This window comes from Parambassis ranga, chromosome 3, assembly GCF_900634625.1.
Source record: "Parambassis ranga chromosome 3, fParRan2.1, whole genome shotgun sequence".
Lineage (NCBI taxonomy): Eukaryota > Metazoa > Chordata > Actinopteri > Ambassidae > Parambassis > Parambassis ranga.
Window position 1 is genome coordinate 20582135 of NC_041024.1, and position 26556 is coordinate 20608690.

Here is a 26556-nt window from a genome sequence, read left to right on the forward strand (position 1 = left end):
GTGTGTGTGAGAGTGTTCTTAGTGACGTGGTAAACCCTAATCCGCACTAAGCCCAGAGCACCACAGTAGATGTCCATTAGTGTAATGTGCTGCTGCACATCTTTCCCTCTCTGTCTCTGCCTGTCTCCTCCTCTCTGTCAGAGCCTGTCTTGTATTTTCTTTCTTGGTTGGTAATACTATACTATACCAAAGCTTTAAATATCTGTGTTGACCAACTTTACACTGTATTACACACAATCATAAGGGGTGTCCTCACAAGCAGAGTACTTTGAGTGTAACATGTTTTTGCTGTGTCATTTGACTATGATAATTCTTTCATTATAATAGGCTTTATTTCTCATCCATTCTCACAGCAGGGCTCTGATTGTTGCATCCAGTGTCTATCAACTTAACTATGAACCTATGTCATGTCACATGTCGAATAATCCACATTTCTCTCCACCAAAGTCATACAAAAGTCAGAAGGCTTGGTTTGGTTCTACAGTTATGATGGTTTTATTGGCATTTTCCACGATAATTATTTTACAGTGATGATCATAGTCCGGAGAGGTAAGGAGACATGAAACAAAGAGTGGCACTATCGCAGATGAACACGGGCCTTTCCTCTGCGTGGCCTACGTTATGTATAGCATGCAGTTGCAATGTTAGAGGATATATCTGCCTGGATAAATGAACTATTTAGTGTATTCTAGCAGCAGATGGACATGCATAACACACTTAATGCACTACTTTGCTGTATATTGCCAGGGTTGAATTGTGGGTAAAATATATGTCCTGGTGTGTGAAGAGGTCATTGACCTCTGTTGAGCTCAACTCTGACCTCCAGCAAAGCTCTGGAGACCTCTGGAGAAAGGTCCATTTTGTTTAGTATTTGTCTGAAAGAGCTCCACAATAATACTATAAACAAAAACTGTGTGAAGCTGGAATTTTTATAAATTCAAACCTTTGCTTTTCAATGGTCAGATTTAGCTCCCTGAGGAAAAAGTTCAAACTATACAATCTATGGCATCAAATTGTTTTAATACTGATCCATCAATAGAGCTGGGAAATGACTGGCACGAAGTCTTGATAACAACTATGTGTAGATATGAGCAGCTTCACATCTATGTGACATAAAATGATGTATGTTTAGTGGATTCACTGTGGCCTTATCCTTATCATGTTGCTTCACAACACCTGATTAAAAAACAATGCGCCTCACTAGAATACTGACATGGGGACAGGATGCCTCTGAACCAAGGTCTACATACAGTTTATTTTACACACAGATTTTCTTTTTTTAAAAAAGGAAGAAAAAAAAGAGAAATGATCTAAATCACCGAAGCTGGTAAAGAAGCACTATGTACAGCGTGGAGAGAGAGAGAGAGAGAGCGTGTGTGTAACAGAACTATTATTTATTAACAAAATCAAAAGAGCGACATCACAGAACGACACTGACAACAAGGGCTGGAAGGGGCAGAGCTTTAGTGAAGCATAGGTACAAGAACAGAGGAATGTCATGATATGTGCATGTGTGCAAACCTCTACCAGTATCACAATAAAAGCATGATGTTGCAGCGCCTGCAGTTGAGTAAAGGAAGCGGGCACCAGGCGTTGGTGTTAGGGGCTGGGCTGGGGTCGGTTGGTGTTGTTTTTTTTAAAGGTGTTTGGGGTTAAATGGGGATGAAAGCACTTTTTTGGCTGCAGTTTAGCCACTGCCCAACATCTTTGTAGCGCGCTGGTTGGCCTCATCAATCCTGGTCTTGTTGGAATCAGCCTGGAAGGAAAAAGCACCAGCTGTTAAGGGGAGCTCAGCTAGGCGTCAAGACATGTGCTATATAACACATATTAACTGACCTAATTTAAATAAAATATACGTCTTCTATTTTTTGCATGTGAATCAGCAGTAGCGTGTCAAACCCAGAAAGCAGACTGCTACAGCTGTTAATGGTAAGCCTGTAATCCATGTTAAATATCTGCTAAATAACATGCCCCCTAGATTTAGTTTCCTTTCATTTATTTAAATTACCCATCATTCTGGCAGTGTTTATAAATTGTTTATATTCTGTTACCCCACACCTTCACCATGAATAATTCTCATATATAGAACCAGGCTAACCTTATGTTAGAAAAAAGGATCATAGACAGTTTTTTCTAGTAACAGATGAAACTGGCTTGTTTCCATTATACAACTACAACTACATCACACAAATAATGCACACTGCGCAGTACCTTCTCCATGATCCTGTCAATCTGGCGGTTCTGGGTGTCGATCTCCTGACCCATGTCCAGGGCCATGTGACGCAGATTGCCAATAATGCCTCCCACCTGCTCCAGGTTCTCGTCCATCTCGTTCTCCCGGGCGTCATCTGTTACCCTGGAACAAACAGGAGGAGAAAAGAGTGTGACCAAAGCAGAAATGATCACTTGAATAATTTAAAATCTTACAATAAAAATAAAAATATGATGTCTGTGAATGTGCTAAAATGCGACTCTCTGCGTGGCCAGTTCCAGGATCAATATGTTTTGATATCATGGAATAATAGATCAGTCAAATATCCAGAACAAGCACACTAAAGCATTTCTGCACTCACACACACAAAAACAAGCACGCTTGCCAAGCTACACACCAACCAACTCCTACACACACATCTACGCTTACCTGCGGATGAAGCCCCCGCTGATCGCCATCTGTTCACGTTCGTCCACCACTCGAGCTCCGGGCTGGCTGTTCACCACTCCATCCTGGTTCCCTCCCCAGGCCTGGCCCCCGCCCTTAATCCTACCACACACACACTTCAGTCAGGGACTCTGCAGCGGCTGTATTTATTGGCTGTTTGTATGTGTATACTAATGGATGTAGTTGTGTATGTGTATAATTAACTGGGTTGTGAATATAAATGCATATGTCAATGTATGTGAACGCAATAACTCACTATTAAACATATACGTGAATATATGTTCAGAATGCATTGCTAATATGGTGTCAAGCTACTAAAAGCAACATGCCGGCAAACATATGATAGTTACACATGCATTTCCAGTCTGTTAGTGAATAATTGATCTAGCATGCAGATCAATTGACTCTGATCACAATAAGCTCACAAGTGGCTCATGTTAGAAAGAAATTCAAACTGAGAAATCCCTCTCCCACGAGCACATACAGAGAAGCACAAACACAGAACACAATAAGCAAACTCCAGACAGAGGACGCACAAACACACACACAAACATATATACATGCAAAGTGAGAAGAGGTGCGAGGCAGAGACATGCACGACGTTTGACATGGACAGGGAAGACACGTAAAGAGGAACAGGATCAGATACATGCTGTTTCTAAAAGAAAATCATACAGTTAAATCCTTTGTGGTTAAAACCAACCAATAAAAAGTGATCTTTTTTGCATGTGATCAGCCCTTCATTTCATCTGGATGGATAGATCTGTACACTGCATACAGTCAAATTAGCACATGTAATTCTTAGCATTTGTTTTATGATGGTTGGAGCACCTGATAGGTAATATTTCCACTGAGGACAACACAATGAACAGAAGAGAGGGCCATGCAAGAGCTTGTTTTGTTCCTTTTTCCGATTAATCACACTTTACATTGCATCTCACAGTGTTGTCTTGAGGTGGTGGGATATCCCACCAATCACGTGCTCCAGTCAGGCTAGAACAACAAGCAAGAATTATTTTCCTCATGCTATTTGACCCAGGACTGCAATTTAAAGATTCTAATGAAAACACATGACATAACCACAGAGTTACATAACAAAGTGGTTCATGAACAGGAGGACCAAAGAGCTATAGAATAGACAAGCAGGACCAAGATGGACCAAACAAAAAAACCCTCAGAAATACACCTTCATACAAAAAGAAATAAATAAATAAAACCAGGTTGTAAAAATGATGGCTGTGATGCAACGAACTGACTAGGTTACATGTACTACTGTCAACATTCTGCTGAGCCCTGTTTTGAAGGGAAAAAAAGAGATCTGTGTCTAAAATACTGATCTCCAGAAAAAAAATAAAAAATTAATTCATTAATAATAACATTTATTAATTAGGCAAAAGAAAACAGTTGTCTTCCCTAGTAGTAAAAATAGCACATTTGAAACTTGTGTTTTCTATAGCTCTGAGATACACAGCTACATAGATGTATTGGTCCCAGAGTATAGTATAGTATGCTCAGACATGACTCAGTGGCCATAGTTTGGCTGGTGAAGTCCAAAAAAATAGATCACACAGGAGGTTGGCAAAACTGGCAGTGAAATTTAAATGAGAGATTTAAATATTGAAAGTCTTTGTGTTTGAGTGACGTTTGCCCAACTCATGCATGATATTTTACTACAGAGGATGGAGGGAAGATGTAGGGACTAACTCAGGTGGTTACAATTTGTAATCTGGACCTCCAGGAACTAAGACCCCATGGTTATGAAACATAAGTTAATTTAAAACATACCTTTAATTGATTAGCACTTAGTTTGCATATTATAGTATTTCAAATGGCTAAAATTGATCAAATTTAGATGAGCAATGAGACACTAGTTGACATCATGCTGCAGGGTGTTGAGGCAGATGCTTGGGTAGGGTTTAGAGAGTTGGTGAGTGCCGTGGCCATGATCCTTGCTGATGCTGCTACCTGCTGGAGGAAGAAAATCTCTCATCCAATGTGGAATGAAGGGCTTCGGAGCACAACAGCCCCTGAGGCTGGAGAGCAGTGACATCGGACCTGTTGTGCACATGTTGTGGTGTGTGTTGTCTATGCATGCACGGGATCAATCAGGTGATCGGAGTCTTAATTTAAAGACACACATGCATATTTGTACATGCAGTGCTGGTGCCTGTTCAGAGAGTGTGTTGTTGTGGCTTTAGGCCTGACTGCTCACACCACAGTTCACCATGCTCTACACACCAGAAGCATGCGGATGGATAGAGAGGCAGGTAGGCACTGAAACACATGCAGTCAGGCGACACAGGCAGCACCTACTTGTTACAGGGACATGAACATAGACCACAGAACTGTCCTAGATTGTTCAAATTCTTTTCTGCATCCTTCATGTCCTTATTGATTTGGTCCATCCCCTCCTCGATGCGCTCCAGTTGTTCTGATTACCAACACATTGTCATTTATCCCAGCACAAGAACGAAAGCACATGAGAAGAGAAGAGAGGAGGAAGTCGCAGGTGGAAGGAAGGGGAAGGGAGTAGAGAGGGGAGACAAAGGAGAAAAGACAAAAAAAGACATTGACTGTGACAAGAGAGACATCAGACATCACCATCACCATCACCACCACCACCACCACCACTGGACAGGCAAGAGCGTTGGGGCTCCTGGCCGGTACCTACTTTTTAACACATGGGCATATCAGACCACAGCATTGTCCTAAATCTTTTAAATCTTTCTCGGCCTCCTTCAGGTCTGCGTTCACCTTGTTCATGCCCTCTTCCACACGATCAAGTTGTTCTGGTGAGGACAAAGGCATGAGAGGAGTGAAATAAGGTCGACTGGTCTGGCTCGTGGGTTGGCGCGCTACGCTACATCGGGCGAAATGCTTTGGCTAGATGCAGAAGGCAAAGCAGGCAATAAGCATTAGGACTAACTAGGTAGTAACAGCCAGATCAACTTTTATTTTTCTTTAATTTTCTATGCGACTCGATTCCTCTGGTTCCACATTATTGTAACAAATTGCCTACCTCCATGGTAGTGGTAATGCTTCATCCAGGATTGCATCTGTACAGGGCAACATTAATTCTGCTACTTGAACTGCCTGAATACTAATAACAATGGACACAAAGGACAGGGAGACTAAAAGAAACAGCAAACAGCTGAAATGGTTTAGAAAGAAAAGGGAAGGTGTAAGAGTGGTTTTATAAGAAGTCACTGTACTTAAAAGCAAATATGAGCGCAAATCAATAAACCAGCTGTGTGTTGAATGATTGTAGTGAATGAAGAGCATCATTTGGGTACATGAATGTATACCATGTATACCATGTATACTTCGTTGCTCAGAAACAGTCAACCGGGCACGGGCTATGAAAAGCTCTGATTCAAGGTCAGATTCTTTCTCCGGGTAGTTAATGGTTATAGGACGAGAGAGCTATAAACCCCATCAGGGGGATGACGGCACTTTTGTCTAGTCATGTTATAAAACAAGTGATACAGATCATTTAATACAGCTTCTATTCATACATAAGCTAGAATCACCGACTTAATTTGTTTAATTAGAATAACAATGTATACACTTGACGTCACCTGTCAGAGACTTGTTCACACAATTTCCAACTATACAGCCTTCAGGGCTAACCTCTCAGAAAGTAAGGGAGAAGTGCAAGGAGACCCTGAGGTTCAAAGATGTAAATGATCCACCACATCCTCTTGTTATCATCAAAAGATACACTTCAATGTGCATTATCTGTTTCAGTCACTTTAGCTGTAACTATTATACTCATACACTGCTCACTTTCACAGTTGAGTGAAAAGACAACCAACCAACTTTTAGCGCGGGCATGAAAGTGTTGCACGGGTTCACTGAGCTGGAACTATAATCCATCAGGCCAGACTCTGGGCCTAATTCAGGTCAACATGTATGTTACAGCCAGGCAGGGAGGGACTCATTAGCTGCAGTAAGACCTCCACCACAGGTGATACATCACTGCAAGAAGTGACAAATCTCCTCCTACGCACGGCCTGCATGTGTGCATGTGTGTGTGTAAAGGGCAGAGGGATTAGTCACACCCCAGTTTACAGCTCAACAAGGACATATTAATTACTATAGACCTGGCATGCTATTACACTTGACGGTATTTAATGGCAATAATGGAATTCTTGAAGACGGCAGGTTAGACCAGAGAGGAAAGCTACTTCATTACAGTTACATTCGAAAGGAGTAGAAGAAGCAAAGAGCAAAGGTCTGGAAAAAAGGAGGAAGACAAACAGAGCCTGAACTGGAGGGAAGAAGAGGAAGAAAACAGGGAGAGAGATGGAAGGGTCAGGAAGTTGGGGACATTAGCTTAAAGGCAGAGGTAATTTAAATCTGTGAATTGATTGCTGTCATGTTATAGCAGTAGTGAGCTGTGCACTGTGGCAGCAGTTAACTCTGAGGGAAAGTAGACAGGAGGAAAGAGAGGGGAAACAGGCTATCTGTTCCTTTGACAGGCCAATTAGACTGCTCTTTCACGCATGGAAATAAGAACAAGCCTTTGGTAATACACACACACACGCACACACACACATATGGCTACACATCTTTCAGAACCTTAAATCTACATCCTAAAAAGCATCAGCCTTTTGTGGCTGAAAAAACTGCATTACTAAACTGTATTGAAACAGCTAAAGACGTCAGTAAAGTGTTAATTAAAAAGGTTGCTAGGAAACACCTAGCAGTGTACAATGCAAAGCCATAAATAATTATTCATTTGTTAATAGACTAGACCAACTTAGATCAGTGTTAGAATCAGTGTAGCAACGGGCGAACTCTCTGGATTTATCCCTAAATTGGGTTGGGATCTGCCACACAGGAAACTTGTGACATTTCTAAGTTTGAACCAGACACCCAAGACAACCTAAGATAAAAAATGAAATTTCAGAGGAGTAACAGAGTTCAGCAAAAATACTTATTGTTGCATAGAAATGTGCTGTTTCTTCTCATCTCTAAGAGAATGTTACTTTCACCTAATCAGGCCCATAAAAATCCCAATATGAACATGTGAGGGGGCAGACAGTGACTCTAAAATCAGTGGTGACCGTTTTCTACAGTGGATTAGGAAAGAATGTGAAAGACTATGTGGGATCTTTAAAAGTCAAACTGATGAATCACGTAGGCTTTCTGGAAATGCAAGCAAGTTTTATGGGTTGTTTGAGTCTGAAGTGTTATTTCTTTTGTGTGCATGTATTAATATTAGTCTGACAAATAAGCAATAAAATGTAGTCAGAGGCAAAGCTTAAAGCCCAACAGTAACATCCAGTATAATCATAAGCAGCTACAGCAGCTCTGAATCCAGCTGTTATTGTAAAAAGACTAGGCTGACTCTCATGAAGAAATGAAGTGCATGGCTTCAGCAACAATAAGACTAATGCTCATTGTTCTTGTAAAAAGGCTTTAGATCCTGCAGTGTTGTACTGGATGTACTGATGCTGACTCTCCCACAATGCAGAGTGAAAGTGCAGCAAGAGAGAATCAGTAGCAGAGCAGATTCAAGTGAAACAGACTGTTTAGTGAACTCTCCCTAAAAAACTTACCTCCCTGTTCATCCAACATGACCAGAGTCCTGATACCAGCATCTTTACTCTAACAGAACAGAGATGGAAAGAAGACAGCAAAGAAGAGAAGTGAGAGGGGGAAAAGAGGAATAAATGTGACAGATGAGTGAAGGTCAACAGAGCAGAAGAGGTCAGAGCTATCAGGACTGCAGAAGTGGGTCAAATTACAATTTGAAATCACATTTTAGAAACTGATCTGGTGTGGCACAGCAGAAAACAAGATATGTTCAGACACTTTGTTTTTTGCCAAGTGCCAAACTCATGTCTGTAAATATAAAGATATTTCATGTATTATTAAATCCACATCTATATTATATGTCATTAAAAGTGATTATGAGGTGAATTTGATCACAGAGGTATACTTCACCAAGTATATTTGCAGGTCATATACAAAAACTACAACACTACAAATATACATTTCTATATATATAATATATGCATGATCCTCCACAGATTCTCATCCAACTCCTAGTGTGTGCTATAATTGTTATGTTGACTTGTCTGCTCCTAGAGATTCGCTGACAAAGCTCCAGTAATGTAACATTCTGATTTGGCTTGCAGAGTTGGCACACACGTTGAACACATGCACGCTCAAAACCTGAACATCCACGTGGGCTTGGATGCTGTTATTTCTCTATGCATGGGCTTCATCACATAATAACACACTTCAGTGAGCACACAATAACCACATTAACTACCATGCATACGACCAAACAACAGTCCTGTACTCTCCATAAGCCCGGGGCATCCTCTGACAGATATTAAAGTCCAGTGGCTACTCAGATCACGCATCACTTATTTTTGATCAAAGTGCGCTCTGACCTTCTTGGAACAGTGATAAAGAGGGGCCGGTGCCAGAGGCCAGTTAGACATGGCAACTGATATTAGTATCAGTGGCCATGGATCTTTGTCAGTGTGAAGTTAAATATCCATCGATGAATGACTACAAATCAGGTTTGTTTACATGATCTTTAAGGAAAAATAAATTATTTCTACCCCGACATTCTGCAGGGTGAAACCTTGCAGAAACTTATCCATATATTAAAGTGAAGATCTGCTTGTTTACCTAAGAGGAATCATGGGAAATCACAGACGTGTGAGGGCAGCCGTTGCAGAACTACAGGACAGGATATATGACCATGCCAGCTGGCAAAGTCTGAGGCAGTGACATCACTTCTTACTGCAAAGCTACTTATACACAAACACACAGACTATCAGGGCTTTCTCACACTTTGCAGTGAATCACTGGGGCACCTGATGCTATTTTAAAGGTCTTTTCCCATTACAAGATATGAATATCTTTGTTTTACAGCAGTGCTGACATGAAGCAGACTTTAGCTGCTTTACATAAATACAGTATACGTATAGGAAGAAGTGTTATCTTTAAAATCCTGAGGGCGGAAGAGTTCTTTCCCAAAGGGTTTGTTACTTTAAGTGAGTTAAAGTCACTGCTGCAGATAGATACTCAGTGTGGGGTCTGTCTTAAAGACTTAAATTACTGAGAACAGCTGGTGTGGATGCTCAACATGTTTAATGAAATCTCTGACTTCAAATCTGACACTTCTCATCAAATAGGATCTCATGTTCTACAGACTCCACAGAGACATTTCATTTCCATCTCTTTCCACCACCTTCTTCACATTTCACACTCAGTCACTGAGCTCTTTCATTTCAGTTTCTTGTAGGCCTTAAGAGATAAGAATTTTCATAAAAACTGCAATATTTAGGATCTTTGCTGATAAAACTAAAACTGGTGCACAAGAAACATTCATTACACATCATCTCTGGCCTGATGATATACTAGGCTATATTCATTGTGAAGGTGCATGTACCAAGAGTTTGCATGTGTGAGTTTTAATACTGTTATACTAAACAAACAACAAAACATATACACACATAGATACAAGTACCATCATGGCACATTTTTAGACAAGACAAAATTGCATTGTGTATAATAAGTGTGAGAATATTTTGTCTTTTTGAGAAAGAGTTGTTTCATTCCTGCTTCTTATTCTGTGGCAGTAGACAGATAGTGGTCAGTGTGCCTTAACAAGATTTTCTGTCAGACACATTCAAGTCTAGAACATTAGGTCTGGGCTGTTAGACACACACAGGTCTGTAACGGCACTGAGCCGTTTAGCATTGTGTGTTACATCAAGATAACAGTACATGTCTCTGTCTGTGTCAGTCCCCTTAAAATTGTATTATTGCTACATGTCATCACGGAATATAAGCAGGCGCTTTGAATGTCATTTTTACACTTCATTTCACACCATGAAGTGACATATTAGTTTAAATGGCTAAGAACGGGGTGGGTGGTCCTTTCAGTGACTCTACAAAGTGTGAAATAAGACGTCAAATCCACAACATGCGGAGTCACTCCCATGCATCATGAATATATGGCATGCTAACACAGTGCTGTTATATGATAACAGGCTGGATAGTGCTCACACCTCACACCAGAACTGCCACTAAGAGAGCTCAGCAGGTCAGTTGATGACACTGAAATAAAAGCTCATAAAGCTCATGTCATTCACAGTTCCCAGCAATGAATTATGGGGTCACATTGCATGTGACAAGGACATGCAGTATTGCATCACTCTCTGTAAGTGCCGTCTGACTCCTGAGAGTAAGATGAAGGTCTGTTCTGTTCAGGGACAGTACAGTAATATAAAGTGAGAATGTGTTTCCAGGGAGGAAAGTGCTGCACTGCCTTATGGCTTTTGTACATCAATGATAAATACATGTGCACGGCACCGTAACATGTTGTATATGCAAACAAGAGACGGACGGAAAGTGCACCAGAAGGCAAAACAAGTTAAGACATACGCAGTCACAGAGGTTATATACTGAATTATCCATGTAATAAATAAAAAATAAATATAAAAACCTGCTTGGTATAAAAGCATAATGCCGTATTTGTTATGGAGGTGTTTTCAGATTGATCTTAGAAATTTACATTTCACAAAAATGACTTAGCTGTGTTGCACTCTAATGTAAGTTCATGCATTTTAAATAAGAAAGCATGCAACGCAACCCTATGATAAATGGACCCAGCATGGATAATATAACTGCATATTAGGCTGATGAGTTAAACAGAGCACCGTACTAGTGCAGCAGCAGAGTAAGATTCATTCCTGGATTACAGTGTACTAATAGTGTGGGCGTGATCCATAGGATCATGTAAGAGGAAATATTAAGAGGTGGATTTACTCTGTTTATTCATATGTTTTCATATTAGAACTTTTTCAGGATGTAACATATTTGGCAAACTAAACATTATTATTACGGTATTGAGTATCTAATTAGTAATCTAATTGAAGGATTCGAGGTTTCAGGACAAATAACTCAGCAAGGTCAGCAAAGAGTCTGCTCCCATTCATCCTTGCAGTAAATCTGGACTTTTTCACTTAAAAAAACTTTGTATGATATAACAATCCAGTTGTTATATTTTTATTTGTGTAGTTTTTCAAATGTGTATCTATTTGTTTACATTTATAATTCACAATCAAACATTAGGACTGAAGCTGGTTAGCTTAGCATAGCATAATGACAACATAGCTACATTATTTAAATTAATATTAACCTTGGTCTGCCTTGTAAGGTTATGTACTAATGGTGTAGTGATAATTGGTAATGTAACCATTTTCATGAGGGAAGCATTAACACTGCACGTTTGTGTTTCTTGAGCAGAATCAGACCAGGACAGCCCTGAAGGAACAGATCTAAGATGGACCCCTGGATGAGTGTGGTCTGACTGTTCTGATGGCTCTCCAACTTATTCAATTAGAGTAAGCTTCACTATAAGCCCTGTGAGCTCAGAGGTCATGGCGTACCAGCACGTGCTTACAAGTTCCTGCCTGAGGGAAAGGTGCACTGAGATGCAGATTCAGTTTTGACATTGCTGAGGCCTAAATGCTCAAGATGAACAAATATTTTTGTTCTTTTGTTTACATTTTGTCTATAAAGAGACAATTTTATGAAATGAATGTATTATCAAAGGAAGCTTGTTTTATAAAGTCTCATCCATAATCCATGCTGCCATACTGCTTCATTTCAAGCCTATATTGAGCCCACTTCTCTGGAGACCGGCTAAGTGAGAGCGATAAATAGCATAGCCAAACAGAGAGGAGAAGCCAAGACACGACAGTTGCTGTTTGCCTCTGTGGGTTGCACTGGCTTTTAACTAGAGACCAAAGTCTGGGATCATTACAGAGAAAACACTCTGCACTAACAAACCTCAGGACATTTTAGAAACATTTGAAACAAATAAATGTCATTCTCTTGGCATTATCCTCAAAGGTCAGATATTAAGTCACTGTCATTGAAAAGCCTTGTCTGAGGAGCAGGTCGCTGTTTAGGTCAGCCGCAGGTCTCGCTCTGTCCCTCACGGCTTAGTCTCATTAGAACATGATGGTTTGTTAGAGCGGGGTTAGAGCGGTGCCATGTCTCTACAGTCAGCAGAACAGTCAACCCAGCACACACACAAAGCTGGTTCATGCCATCAGCCTGGCAATACATAAAGCTGTAACTTTTCTCCACTGTGTAGTGCAGATGTGTAACATGAAGTCTTCAAAGTTTACAAGCTCAGAAATATCACAATGTTAATATAATCCAGTACCATCCAGGATTATTCTACTACCAACATACTGTATCTTTAAGCCTGTGTGTCATGTACGTTTGTATATTATACAGAACATGTCACCCATACACCAGCGTCTGGACTAACATTGACTAACAAGTTCTATTTTTCTTTTCATAAACTGTGTGCAAGTGTAGTGAGGAGGACTGCTGTGTTAAGTGTTCACTCTAGTGTTGAAGCAGCATGTACTAAGAGAACAGCACATTACGAGCCTGATAAATGTCAACAAATGAAAATACCACGGCTAATCACTGTGACTTTTACTGTGATGTGTGTCACCGAATTATTGGACTCACCTCTTCAACCAGAGCCAGCATACGCCGGGTACTCTCCAGGGACTGCAGAGAGACAGAGAGAGCAGGTGATTAGACACAGTAAACCACACATAATAAACATCACAAAAGCACACTGTCCATATGGACAACTGGAAACTATAAGAAAGCACAGGTTGGACACAGAAGAGCAGAAGAAAACACTGCAGCCAGACACATATAAATCATACAGCCGTAGAATTAGCCCTGATTGTGTCTGTTCTCTTGTCTGATCCAATGATTAATTATGATATAAATCTGTCCATTTGCTAACTCTGGAGGATCCTTTAGAAACGTATTAATTTGTTAAACTAATATATCTTTTATACCTATTTCTTATTTCACCATTTCCCCTTGTAATCTCCTAATCTCCTGCCTCTCCCCATTGCTTCATTCATCCGTCCATCCATCCATTCATTTGTCCATCCGTCCATCCGTCCATCCATCCATTCATTCGTCCATCCGTCCATCCATCCATCGCTGCCTTATTTCGGCATTCTTCTCCTTCCATCCTATCAGTGGGGCCTCTTGGCCTTGCATTATCTCCTCATGAATGTTTAATAGGGCCATTTGAGCTGCTCTATTATTCTGCTGCACAGGATTATCTGCTCTTCCTGAGCTCCCCTCAACTCATTAAAAAGGCCAAAGTTCTTCCTTATCCCAAAAAAGCACAGACTTGATGAAGGAGACTTGAAGAACCAACTGCTGAAACAAGGGACGGTCACATTAAAGCAGCTGTATCTGTCAGCCTGAAGGCTTTTGGAGATACATGTGTGTCCTTAAGAGAGGACAGGTCATTTTGAAATGTCAAATTATAATTGGCATGTCTTGGAAAAACCTTTTTTTGAGGGCCGATTTTCGTCTTCATGTTTTTTGCTTTCTGTTGTTCTTGATGATGAAAAAGTACAATAGTTAAGTCTTCTACTTTACCTCATCAGCTATCTGGTCTGCGCGTGTCTGCAGGTCAGCCAGCTCATTGCGCATGTCTGCTTCGTCCGCCATGACGACTGTTAAAGTTTTACTTCAAACAAGGGAAACTGGAAGAGAGAGAAGAAGACAGAGGGATGTTAGTGCCACATCTGTTATCGTAGAATCCGATTTTGGATGATCAAATTGCCAAACATTTGTGACTGAACACAGCCCTGCATTTAAACAACAACATACTGTACTGCAGTAGAGGCAGTTAATCCAATCCTGAAAGCTTGAGTGACAGATCTATGAGGTTAAAGGACCACCAGAGCCAAAAATACACACACTAATGAAAAAGTTACTGTGTCATTCATGTTATTTGACCACTTGCACATCCATGAAAGTGATATTTTAGGAAGTTGTCAGATTACATTTATGTCTAAAATGAGATGTATCCGTATAGCCTACTTCTTCTGATGAAATTAATTAATTCCTTTTAAATGAAATCAACATACCGGTCTTTCAGAAACACAGCATTGCATTAAGTATCTACATAAAAAATAACTCCAAACTTCTGTGTCTTCTGTCATTTACTGTATTTACAAGTCATTTAATTTTTATCCAAAGATTAGGTCCACATTTGGGGGTGGCCAGGCTTGTGTTGATTACAGTAAAATCACTTTCTAAACAAAAACTGGCATTTAAAAAGGAAGTATAGGCCGTTAATGGAAGAACAGCATTTCTTTCTTTGTGCTTTCATATTAAGACAAAATAGCAAACAGCACCGCATGTGAGTAATGTTGTTAGCAGGTGAACAAGGGACACCAACAGAACAGGAAAAGTTTTTCTAAGAGCAAACTGCTGCGCTACTTCAAACACACCAGCCCTGTTTTGAAGAATGTTACTGGGGGAACAGTAATGCTACAGATGCCCTATAGATGCCCTGTATAGCTGCTAACCATGAACTTCTTTTTCGAATCAAGATGAAAGAAGGAGGAGCGCTGTCACCACTACAGTTGGGAGAAAAAGTATCAGGACAGAGACAAGGGTCTATTTTTGTTGCTCTGATGTGCTGCCAGACAGTATTTCATATGGCTACACACATCAGCACTGGAAGTATGGTCCATGAAAAATGCATGTGGTTGTTACTCTGCAGTCTGACAGAGCCGACATCCTGCTGCTTCTGGTTGGGACGAAGGTGAAAAGAGCTGAGGAGACAAAGGAAACGAGCTCAGCCTCTTTCACTCCCGCTTCCTCACTCACTCTGGAATAATTAAGCCTTTAATGAGGCAAATAATTTGATCTGGTCCAATCAGATCTCATTTGTGAGTCTAATGCCTTTTTGTTTTAATTGCACAAATCATATTGTAGAGATTTTGCTCTAATATGGCTCATGGCTGATATAAATTTAACCACCCTTCAGCTTTCAGCAAGGGGATCATTAAAGCTTTATGTAACCTAATCTACTGCACCATACAGTGTAGCAAAGGGACTGAGGGACTGCTGAATGTCAGAGCCAAATCAACATGACGGTGAAGGATTTTTAGTAGCCTTCCACAGCAAAAGGAGAGGTTCCGTTTAACAAAACGGTAATCACCACCTGTGACAATATGCTGGTAAAATATAAAAATAAAACTAGCAGATTTGGGGAGCTAACTGCGCATTAAGCAGAATCTGTCATACTCTGAGGTTCTAACAGGCACAAGGTCAATTAGAGCCACATCTGGATGTTTGATAAAAGATCTCCTTGTCCTGCCCCGCCTCTCGTCTGTCCCTCTGTCTGTCTCTCCATCCCTGTGGAGTCGTCATGCTGGTTAATAATTGAACATGTGCTGGGAAAAGAGATGGAGGGAAAGGAAAAAAAAAAAAAAACGACTTTTCAAAGTGCTTCTTACCCTCATGCTCTCCCTCTCCCTCTCCCTCTCTCAGTGTGTGTGTGTGTGTGTGCTATAAGTGGTATGCAGTTGCACTGTAAAATATTTATGTTGACATTTTACATTTTAGCCATTTGGTTTGACGTTGTAACCCAAAGCACCTAACAATGAATTCAACAACAGAATAAACAAGAGCACTGCAATGTGTTCCAGGGCAGGAAATCTGGAAGTTGTGGAATCTAAAGATTTAACAAACCAAACAGGACTTTTTAATTTAAAACAACTGCAGAGGCTTTATTTATTCAGGTTATTATTATATCCCTTTGCTCTAATTTATCTGAAGTTTCCAAATGGCAAAGAACCAAGAATCATCTAAAGCTCGCCTCATGCCCACTTGTTGCTGTGCTTGTGTTGTCAGTGGCAACAGTATTAACTGATGCATGTTCATAAAAATATTAAATGTCAACACCAAAAACAATAACAGAAATAAAGTGAGACACATTCAGACCTGTGCACTGTTTTCTCAGTGTAATGGTCTGCTGTGTTATTGATCACAAGTTAATTGCTTATCTTTGCAGTGGAGCTGCTTCCTGTTAACTCACACACAGACACATCCTAGCTTCTTAACTGAGGCCACTCTTTGTGTCCTTGTCTTGGTCATTCAGTCTTGATCACAATTAGATTACAATGTTGCCTGATTTAGTCACCCATCACCCAAGGTTGAATACATTCCAATATTCCAATATCTTTACTATTTAGTAAGCTACATAGCTGCCTATCATGTTCTACTATGCTGCAGATAGACTTTCTTGCTGTTCTGACCCACAATCCTCTGCACAACAGAAGATACATCATATGAATAATACAGAAAGAACACAAATTAGACAACACGGCAAGTCACAAGAGCAGAGCCCTCCTGGTTTACCTTCCACAGCGCACACATCCTTACCAAGCTCAGCAAAACGTGTTCAAACATAAGAATCAAGCATTTTGTCTTCAGACTGAACAGATGGTCACACCTTAAGGTGCAATACTGTAGATACTGCAAGCATGCTGACTGAGAGGTGACCAACCAGCTTATAGTAAATGTACTATAAAGCCAAGAGATTAACATGATGCACAAACAGAAATAACCTAATTAAAGACATGACACAACTGAGTCAATTTAAAAAAACAACAGTACAGTGACAGCTCACAGAAATGGCCACACATGGGAGCATTGTGTATTTTCAATATGTTTAAACTGTTTTACACTATGCGTACTATAAACACACCTCACATCAGCTCTATCTGCTCCCTTCCTCCTTATCTGATGTCTGCTTGTCCCACTGTGAGAGTCACGTCCTCTTTACTGTGTTATAGACCAACAAAGACCTGCAGTAGAGCTGACATAACACAAATTCTGGCCATCCCCCTCCCCACCTGTGGCCCTGCTGTGTGTCACTCGTCTTGACTGACAGCTGCTGTAAGGCCTGAACTGCCAGGCTCAGCCCATGGACAGATTAAAGTCAACAGGGAAAGAGGATTTGGTCTCCACTGTTTTCTCTGCTCTTTCTCTCTCTCTCTCTGTTCCTCTCACACTCACTCACACACACACACACACACACTCCTCTGACTCCATTTGCTCCCTCTTGCTTTCTTTGTTTTGCTTCATCTCATTTCTGCACCCTCTCTGTCCATGAATGTATACACTGTACACAGGAAAGAAAGATTAAAGAGTTAGGTAACAATCCAATTTGGATTCACATACACAACAACCTGTTTTTTTCCATAGCTGGCTGTTATAATACTACACTGATTCAGTTTGTTGTTGAATATAACAGCTGATTCCTTGTACTAGTTCTTGCCCAGTAAAACTAAAATATTGGGCAAAGGAAGCAACAAAATCCAGCCCGGTGGAAGAACATGGAGTCAAATGGAAACAGTGAAAGGGCAGTGGTGAATTATTGATAGAAATATTAATAGTATTAATCCTAAAAGCTGTTGAAGGTACATGTGGAAGCAGGGTGAGAAGCACCAGGACATGACCTCAATGAGTAACACAGGTAAAACTCTGAACACAAAAGCAGTTTCACCTGGCAACAAGCATCACAGTAGTGTTTTACAATCAGCCTTTATCTTCCTCTATCTCAGTCCCTTTGCTAATTTGTAGCTTGTAGTTTGCCTCATTGTGAGTATAAAGACAGCACGGCAGAACAGAGCAGCATAGAGTTTTGGCACAAAGCACCAGAAGGGAAATGGATTAGCACTGTTGTGATTAACACACAGCTATGCAGCACCAATTGTGGAAGAATTCAACAACGAGCTATTTCAGGCAACAAAGAGAAAGCCAGTTTAACTTACAGGATGGATAATCCCACTCTGAACCTTATTTATACTGTAGCTTTTAAAAAAGGTTAAAAGGTTCTGCATTACAGCAACTGAATCCAACATTCAGGGTTTCTTTTAGCAGCCAGAACACAGTGCATATGAATTATAGTGTTTAGAGGTGTTTCATCAAGTGCGTGCATTGTCTGTTTTAACAATGCAATACCTGTTATATATTATTATGCTTATTAACACAAATTAAAGTACAAAATACAGGAAAAGAATGACTACTTTTGTTTGTGTGAGCTAGACCCTCATCTACCTCACACAGAATAGCATCCTCCACTCAGTCTGTCATGACAAACTGCCTCCACTCTGAACTGAAAAGACTGCTATCAATCAGGCAGCATGTTCATTTGAGATAAACAATGTTTGTGAAGGAAATAGGACATCAGGAGACTGTGGCTGTAACGAATCTCACAGTGAGGAAAACCAGGTCAGCTTGTCAGTTGTTTAGCTGGATGTTTCTCACGCGCTTACAGAAGCACTAACCTCAATCTGGGAGATTTTTTTTTAGGATAGCTGCTGCACTTTTCCCCCTCTTTCATGCATTTGTTTTTGCAGATTAGTTACTGAGGTGGTGGGAAATGAGATGGCGCTTAGAGTGGGATTGAAAATTAGCATTGCTATTTTTGTATTTTTGTTCCCTTTCTTTGTGTAATTGCGAGTAGAAAACATGGTGCGGAACTGAATGGCACAATAATGAACCCTGGGTAGTCGCTGTGTTTCTGGGAAAGGTTACCGTTCAGGCCTGGAGGGAGAACATGCAGAAGAAGTAACAGAAAGCTGAAAGCTGATTTCAACACAGTGACAACTTTTAGTTCTTATTCTCACTTTCAGATATTCAGACACTGGAACTGAGAGAGGTGATTGCTCATCATGGATGCAGACAATGAATGTCAATGAAGAGAATTTAATATTCCTGTTATTGGAATGAGACTTGCCCTATCGTCCAAATCCATCATCTTTATACAAAAAACATCATAGTGACTTTATAATGACAATACTCTATAATTTCATATACAATTTATAAATAACACAGACAATCCTTGCTCCATCTTTCTATTTCTGCAGACTGACCATGTCACACCATGGAGTGTGTGTGAGGGTTAACACTTCTCTACTGAAAACTGAAAACATCACACAAGAAGAAATAGGCCAAGGACATGAAGGGGAGCAGTAGCAGAGCTGACCGGGCGACAGCAGCTTTGTGCACAAATGTGTGTGTGTGTGTGTTTGTAAGAGTAGGAGGGTCCAACATCTTAACACATCAAAGCAGAGCCATGTTGCATTATTCACTGGATATACCCAGGTCAGTATTACTAATGCAACAGCAATGTGTGTGTATGTGTGAAGGTCTGGATGACAGCATGGGTTTACATGATGTGTGTTTACAGGCGTGCACATTACGGGTTTTGGGTTTCATGTTTTCTGCACCTGCTGACACTTCAATTATTCTATGTTTGTGTTGCAATTACTATGGGCCACATGAGTCTGAGAAGGTCAAGTTATTTGTTTTTCAGACAGCAAGTAAGTCAAGCTAAAAAAAAATTAATGCAAGGAAGGGACAGCTGTTAATGTATGGCTGGGTTACCAATAAACATAGCTACTAACCAGTCCCAATTGGCAACATGGATAGATACTGTCAAAGAAAGTGCACAGAACACTGGGACAAAACATCAGGCTCTCAATATTGGTCCACCGACATCACAGAAAACACCAGAGTGAGGTTTGGTGAGTCACTGTGTGTGTGTGTTTTTAGCTATTTTGATTGTACTGAATATGATTCCTTTACTGTCAAAGTCAAATGCATGATTTATTCTCAGTTGTAGTGATGCCACTTTTTGTCACATTCTTATAAAACCTGCAATATAGCAGAATGCATCACCTGTTTATTTTGGACAGACCCTGTTATTATATTGATCAGTTGTTGCTTTTATTTGCTACTTTACAGTGTGCACAACTATCCACACATATTTATAGTGTACTTGAAAAACACATGTGGCGGCACGGTTCCTGGTTCGATTCTGACTGGGGCCTTTCTGTTCCTCCCACATTCTAAAGACATGCTTAGGTTAATTGGTGACTAAATGTCCTGTAGGTGTGAGTGCAGGAGTGAATGGTTGTTACATGGTGTACCCCGCCTCTCACCCATAGGTAGGTGGGATAGGCTCCAGCTCCCTGTGACCCTGTGCGACAGGACAAAGTGGGTTCAGAAGATGGATGGATGTAAACACATGCATGCTCTTACACTTCCACATATTCACTAATGGCATATAAAGTCGATTACTTTAAGCATGCAGAGCAATATCTAACCTGTCTATATAAAGTTGGGTTATAGTACCCGCTGGTGCTTATTACATCATCTACTCTCAGATAACCATCATATTAACTTAGGTAGAAGTAGGGGACAGTGAAGGTCTGGGATTTAGGCAGTGCAGCTCATTCTTTGTCATTACTAGATTATTTTATTGTAAATGCATTAATTTAGCCTTTAAAAAAATACCTATTGTGAACATTTCACACATAAATCACTAGTGCATCCTTACTATACTGGTAGCAGGGAATGGACATACTAAGATGTGACTTGGGCAGAGAGCATGTTGAGAGCCTGAGGGCTAAAGTATACAGACAATTCACTCACCACTTTATGCCCGACTGCTAATGGACTAACATGCTTTACCAAACTAACACATACACACACATACATACAAAGCTTGCATGTGTTAGCTAGAAAACATTTTAATTAATATGATTCTAGATTCACCGCCTTCTAAGGAATCTTGATGTTATGTGCAATTTTACATCCAGTTCCTCAGTATTCACATCAAAAAGCTAATCCTAGCTTTGTTAGTTTTGAACACAAAGTACTCAGACATGCAGATTGGATGTCAACTATTAGGAGAACAGCTTTATAATCAAGCCTGCTGATTTCCATCCAGGTTGACAATAGTGGTTTTGTGTGAATGGAACAAGCTGGTCTTCTGCCCCAAGCAGTGCCTGCCATGACAATATGGCCTCTCCGAATTAAAACATTCCCCATGGAGAGGCAGGAGGGACACACAGAGACAAATCTGCTGTGGAAAATCACAGAGGAAAGACCAAATTAAGAGATCTATTGTAAATGGACCCTAAAAGACATCTCGCAGTAACCTTTTCTGGCTAAACTGGTAACACTATGACTCCACGGGAAAATACAACGCAGCTGTCACTCTGAGGTACAATGGCAACCACCAGGTGAAGGTTGCAAATATGTACCGTTTAGGAAGCCAGGCTCTGGTTTTAACACCTTTGCTGTAATAGAGGATTAGCAGGTCCAAAACAAATGGATGGGGGCAGGTTCCTAGCATTCAGCCATTTTTTGTCTCCGCTGAGCAGGGATGATGGAGCAGATTGCATTTCTGACATTTCCTTGTTATATAACACATATGAGGACAGACAGGCAGAAAGCTATGGCAGCGAGCTACAGCTGAGACTGACAGATTAACTATAGACAAGGATGGATAAGAAGACAGACAAGAAGAGGTGTAACTGTCAATTAGAGAGAAAACGTCACATTCAGATAAGTTCTTAAGTTGTTTAAAATTTGAAAAATACATCTGCCACCTACAGACACGGTTTATAATCTTTCAACTTTCCCTCAACCTGTGCAAAGTAGGAGGATAGAATGATGCACAGGCAGGCAAACATGGTAGTGTGGGACATACAAGAGATTCAAAGCAATCATCTGTGGCCTGCAGGGATAATCACAGCAAAGCCCCACTGTCCCATTCACTGAGGATAAAACCCACTGGATTAATCTGTAGGCCTGCAGAATACACACACATGCCGCACAACACTTACGTAACACATGGACCACTCTCGCTCTTATACTTTCCCCTTATACACGCTTTCCCTTTTTCCCGCTCTCTCACTTCTCCTCTCGATAAATACAAAAAACCTGGAGTGCACACACACACACACACACACACTTACACCACCCCCTCCTTTCCTCCATTTCTTCTCTGCTCTGTTTCTGCATGCACACATTCAAATGGACACCTGTCAACGAGCTGCTCAGTACATGCTGTTCATTTTTACACACTCACATAAACAGTGTTGCCAGGCACAAATAGCACAGTGCATTAAAACAGATATACTGTAGGTAGATAGAAGCACACCTACTGTGCATAAATATGACACACGGGATGAAGGAGGACATGAAATGATATTTCTCAATCTGCGCACCATCTTTTTCACAGGATTACAGTACACAAACACAATAATGTCTGCAATACATGTTCACAGTTTCTTCCTCAATATTTCAGTGCTGCAAAGTTGTTAACCTTGCTTTGAAGGTAACAGAGGGTGCAGCCACCACAGGAATCAGGTTACTACAGACCCGCCATGTCATCCTGATCAATATGAGAGGATCATATCTTCATCATCATATCAGATCATATCAGACTTCTTAGGAATGATATGTGGACGGAGCATTGATATCAGAACACAGAGCATTTACTGCTGTACAGCCACTATTTTAAAAGCACTTTATACTGTAATTACCTTTACATTTTGCAACTTTGCTTTACAAAAGAGCAGCCATACAATACAAATCCAGCTACACAGGGCTGCTTGTGGCCAAACACTCCACAAGGTTCCTTTAAGAATCCAGACTGGATGGCTGCAGTCACAGGGCTTCAGAGTATACATCACTCATTCTATTTACATGATGTTGTGCCAAATCCTGAATCATCTATCTTTTTTAATAGTAGCCATATTGGCAACGTAGCAAAGAAAAGGAAATAGTAGTCTAATGGCACGCCATACAAACAATACATCATGTATATTTTTCACTACAATAGTGCTCATCGAACTTAAAGCACTATAAGCTCTGTGGAGACACAGGCATAAATCAACCATGCAAAATAATTATATAAATATATTTTTTTTGTCTACAATCACATAACTGGAGCCCACACTAACTATGTGGGTAAAAACAAAATAACCTGCAATTAAAAAAAATTACATAGTAAGTCACACAAATGTAATGCCAACCGTTTCAAAGACAAAATGCCCAAAACAATATAAACCCCCCACAGGGCAGCACCTACGAAGACAGAGTGTGGCTCACCCTGCTCACGTTATTGTTCAGATCTATTGAGTTTTTTTCTACCAGTGATTATTACGCTGAAATCCAACAAGGAGGACAGACCACGATGAATACATAACAAGGGGAATAAATTAAAGATTGTGACTAAAAGGAATGAGTGTGTTTTCAGCAGATGTAGCAGGACCAGGCTGGAGGCTGCTGGTGGGGATTTCTCACCTTTTTGTGAGCAGGGTGATGGAGTGGTGAGTGATGGGTGAGAGCGTGAGGGAGGTTGGATGGGTGGTACGTGGCAAACCATTTTCCCACCAGGAAGCTGATTGTTTATGCATGTTCATCAGAACATTTCAGCTCCAGACAATCAGAAAAAGAAACACCTGTTCCACATGAAGCCCAAACATGCAGGCGATGTTTGAATGTTTCTGACAACTGACAACTGCAACGTTAAATGTTAAGAACAAAACAGGAGTCCAAATTCATCAACAGAGGCCAAAGGACCCATGCAACAACTGATCCCAGTTTACATGCTGAACCTTATACAGTACTCATCAGAATGCTGCAGCTGACACATCTAAGTCCTAACATATGCAAAAGAAAGTGCATAGAATAGGCTTTAACTGGTCACCACTAGAGTCTGATTGATCATTTCCTGTATTAATTAAAACAACTTTCACTCTTGGTTACAAAGCAACAACTCCAGGCAGCCAAACAAAAACAACACACAAGTGTTGATCTGCTTAAGTGACGGTGAGCCTGAGCTCTTTGTCCTCGCTGACATTTACACACAGGTGCAGAGGCAGGACGGAAGACAGAGAGGGCCAGCACTTTGTATAATGCTCCCGTATTTCCTGGAAATACAGGCACAGTGAAATAACAAGAAGTACATTTAACTTCCATTTGATGTGGCATGCCTGTACACACACAGTCACACAGCACAGATAGGCTGTTTATATGGCAACACTTAGGAAACAGGGTGTCAAAGTGAGGTGAAAGTCAGACCTCTGGATTACTCTGGATCTCATCCAGAAGCAGACTCGTTCCACTACATCAGACAGGACTATGTCAGCTCCTTCAGGTGATAAAAACACCAACTTCAACCCAAGCAGCTGTGGTAATCACACAAAACAACTGATGGGGGAATATTTCTTTTACGAGTTTCCAATGCAGATTAACTGTTTTCATGTATTTTCAACTCTCTGTTTCTTCCTGTTTGCTTGCACAGACAGAGGAAACTTCCTGAACAGCAGCAGCAGCGTTAAACTGGTGCCGTGCGTCAGTGAGGGCTCCACCACAGCCCGCGGAGCTGTGGAGCTCTCCGCGGTGCTGAACGCCGTTCATCCTGAATCACCGCCTCCCTACAAGCTTCGAGAAACGGCAGACAGCTTCCCAGAGGCTCCATTATCCTCTAATTCAATCCTTACAACAAACAACTACTTTAATCCTTTAATATATTTAAGACGGTGACTCCTATCCAAGCGCACAAGCGTGAAATTAAAAAAAAACACCACAAAGTGCGAAAATCACACGAACCTCGTCCTTTTTCCTTCTTTTCAGTTCAGATATCGCTTCACGTGTTTAGTTGAAGTCGGTGCATTAAACATATTCGGCAAAAAAACATTAAACACTATCAGAACTGCGAAAGAAAACTTCCATACGATCCCTGACACAAACACGCCGCTGCTGGCTAACTTTAAAAGCTTCGTCAGACTGAGACAAACACTAGAAACGTCACCTTGCTCAAACCTACCTGCTTAAAGTTTCTTCTGCTCGCCTTCCTGTTGTATTTCGCCGTGTGCGCGTCTGTGCTGGATGGAAATGTCTGTCTCTGCCGCTCCGTTCAACGGGACCGTCCCCGGTGGAAGCACACCGCCCCCTCCTCCCGGGCAGCTGTAAACCCGCGCGGATTCGACATCACTTCCGGTTCAGATCAACAAAATAAAACTTTTCAGCGAATGTTTAATAAATAAATGAATTAGCTTTGTTAAGAAGCTATCAACATGACTAGTAAAACAAAGGATAATGTATTAAAGGCAACTCAACAGATTTTATAATCTAATTGTTCGTATTATTAACGTCGTAACTTTACCTATACTGATTTATTATAGTCTCATAACGCTATAGTTTCAATAAAAATAAAAATGTAAAAATATATAAACATATATAGTTCAGTTTACACCGTTTATTTTTCCATTATTTCTCAACATTTGACGGCTTTTATTTTGCTCTCTAGGCCGTATGACTTCCGGCCTCAATGTGTTAAATGTGATGCTGCTCACAAAATGGCCGCGCCCTCTTACGTCAGAGGCAGCGGATAAAAGGTAGGGCAGCTCAGCACTCCTCAAAGCCATGAGGCTTGGAGGTGTGTGGTGCCTCAGCCTGTGTTCTAACTAATAAGGAAGCAGAGTGAGTTTGACAAACTAAACAAAACTTTTCACTGCATATAAAAATGATAAACTGTGAAACAAATGGCAGCCTGTGCTCCACATTAAAATTCAGTGTGAGAGAGAAATTCTAATGCTCACCAGTCTGTCCTCTTTACACAACCAACCTTCTTCCATTGTGCAGAAACTGACCTGTTGGGACACACACACACACACACACACAGTAATTTTCATTTCCAGTGATGACTGGTTAGAGCGTGTTGCAGTCTGTTTTCTCTCAGTGATGCTGAATTAACACCAGATCACCTGTAAGGAAGACAAACATGTTTCTATATAGATTGTGACAATTGGATGGTTTTAAAATGATCCTATAGCAGAGGAAGCCTTTCATATGTTAAAGCATTATAGAGGTCAAAGGTCAGAGCTACATGTTGTAAGACTTGACAAACCATGGAGCAGAAAGTGATGGTTAAACAGCGGAGATGCACAGATGTACAGGACATGATGTCCTCCTCTGCTTCATCTATATAAAGCTGTTCCTCACTTCACTGTTCGTCATCACTTTAATGCTCATCGCAAAGAGGCACAGCTGCTCTTTTCTCTCTGTCTTCTACAACTCACATGTCTTTTTTCCCACAAGCTAAACGTCCACTTAGCTCTTCAAGCCTTGACGAGACGTTCAATTAACAGATGTGATCTTTGCAGATGATGGATTGGCCTTTTCCACATGTGGTTATCA

General features: G+C 40.7%; 1 protein-coding gene across 1 annotated transcript; it reads right to left on the reverse strand.

Moving 5' to 3' along the window:
• Window positions 1–481: 481 nt before the first annotated feature.
• Window positions 482–25314, reverse strand: LOC114433248 (synaptosomal-associated protein 25-A-like). The gene is made up of 8 exons (XM_028401707.1): window positions 25184–25314; window positions 14128–14234; window positions 13183–13224; window positions 8224–8272; window positions 4973–5090; window positions 2642–2761; window positions 2212–2356; window positions 482–1756 (listed from the first exon to the last, which is right to left on the reverse strand). The coding sequence occupies exons 2-8, from the start codon at window positions 14197–14199 to the stop codon at window positions 1688–1690; spliced, it is 615 nt and encodes a 204-aa protein (XP_028257508.1). The 5' UTR covers window positions 14200–14234; window positions 25184–25314; the 3' UTR covers window positions 482–1687.
• Between the last annotated feature and the right edge of the window lie 1242 nt (window positions 25315–26556).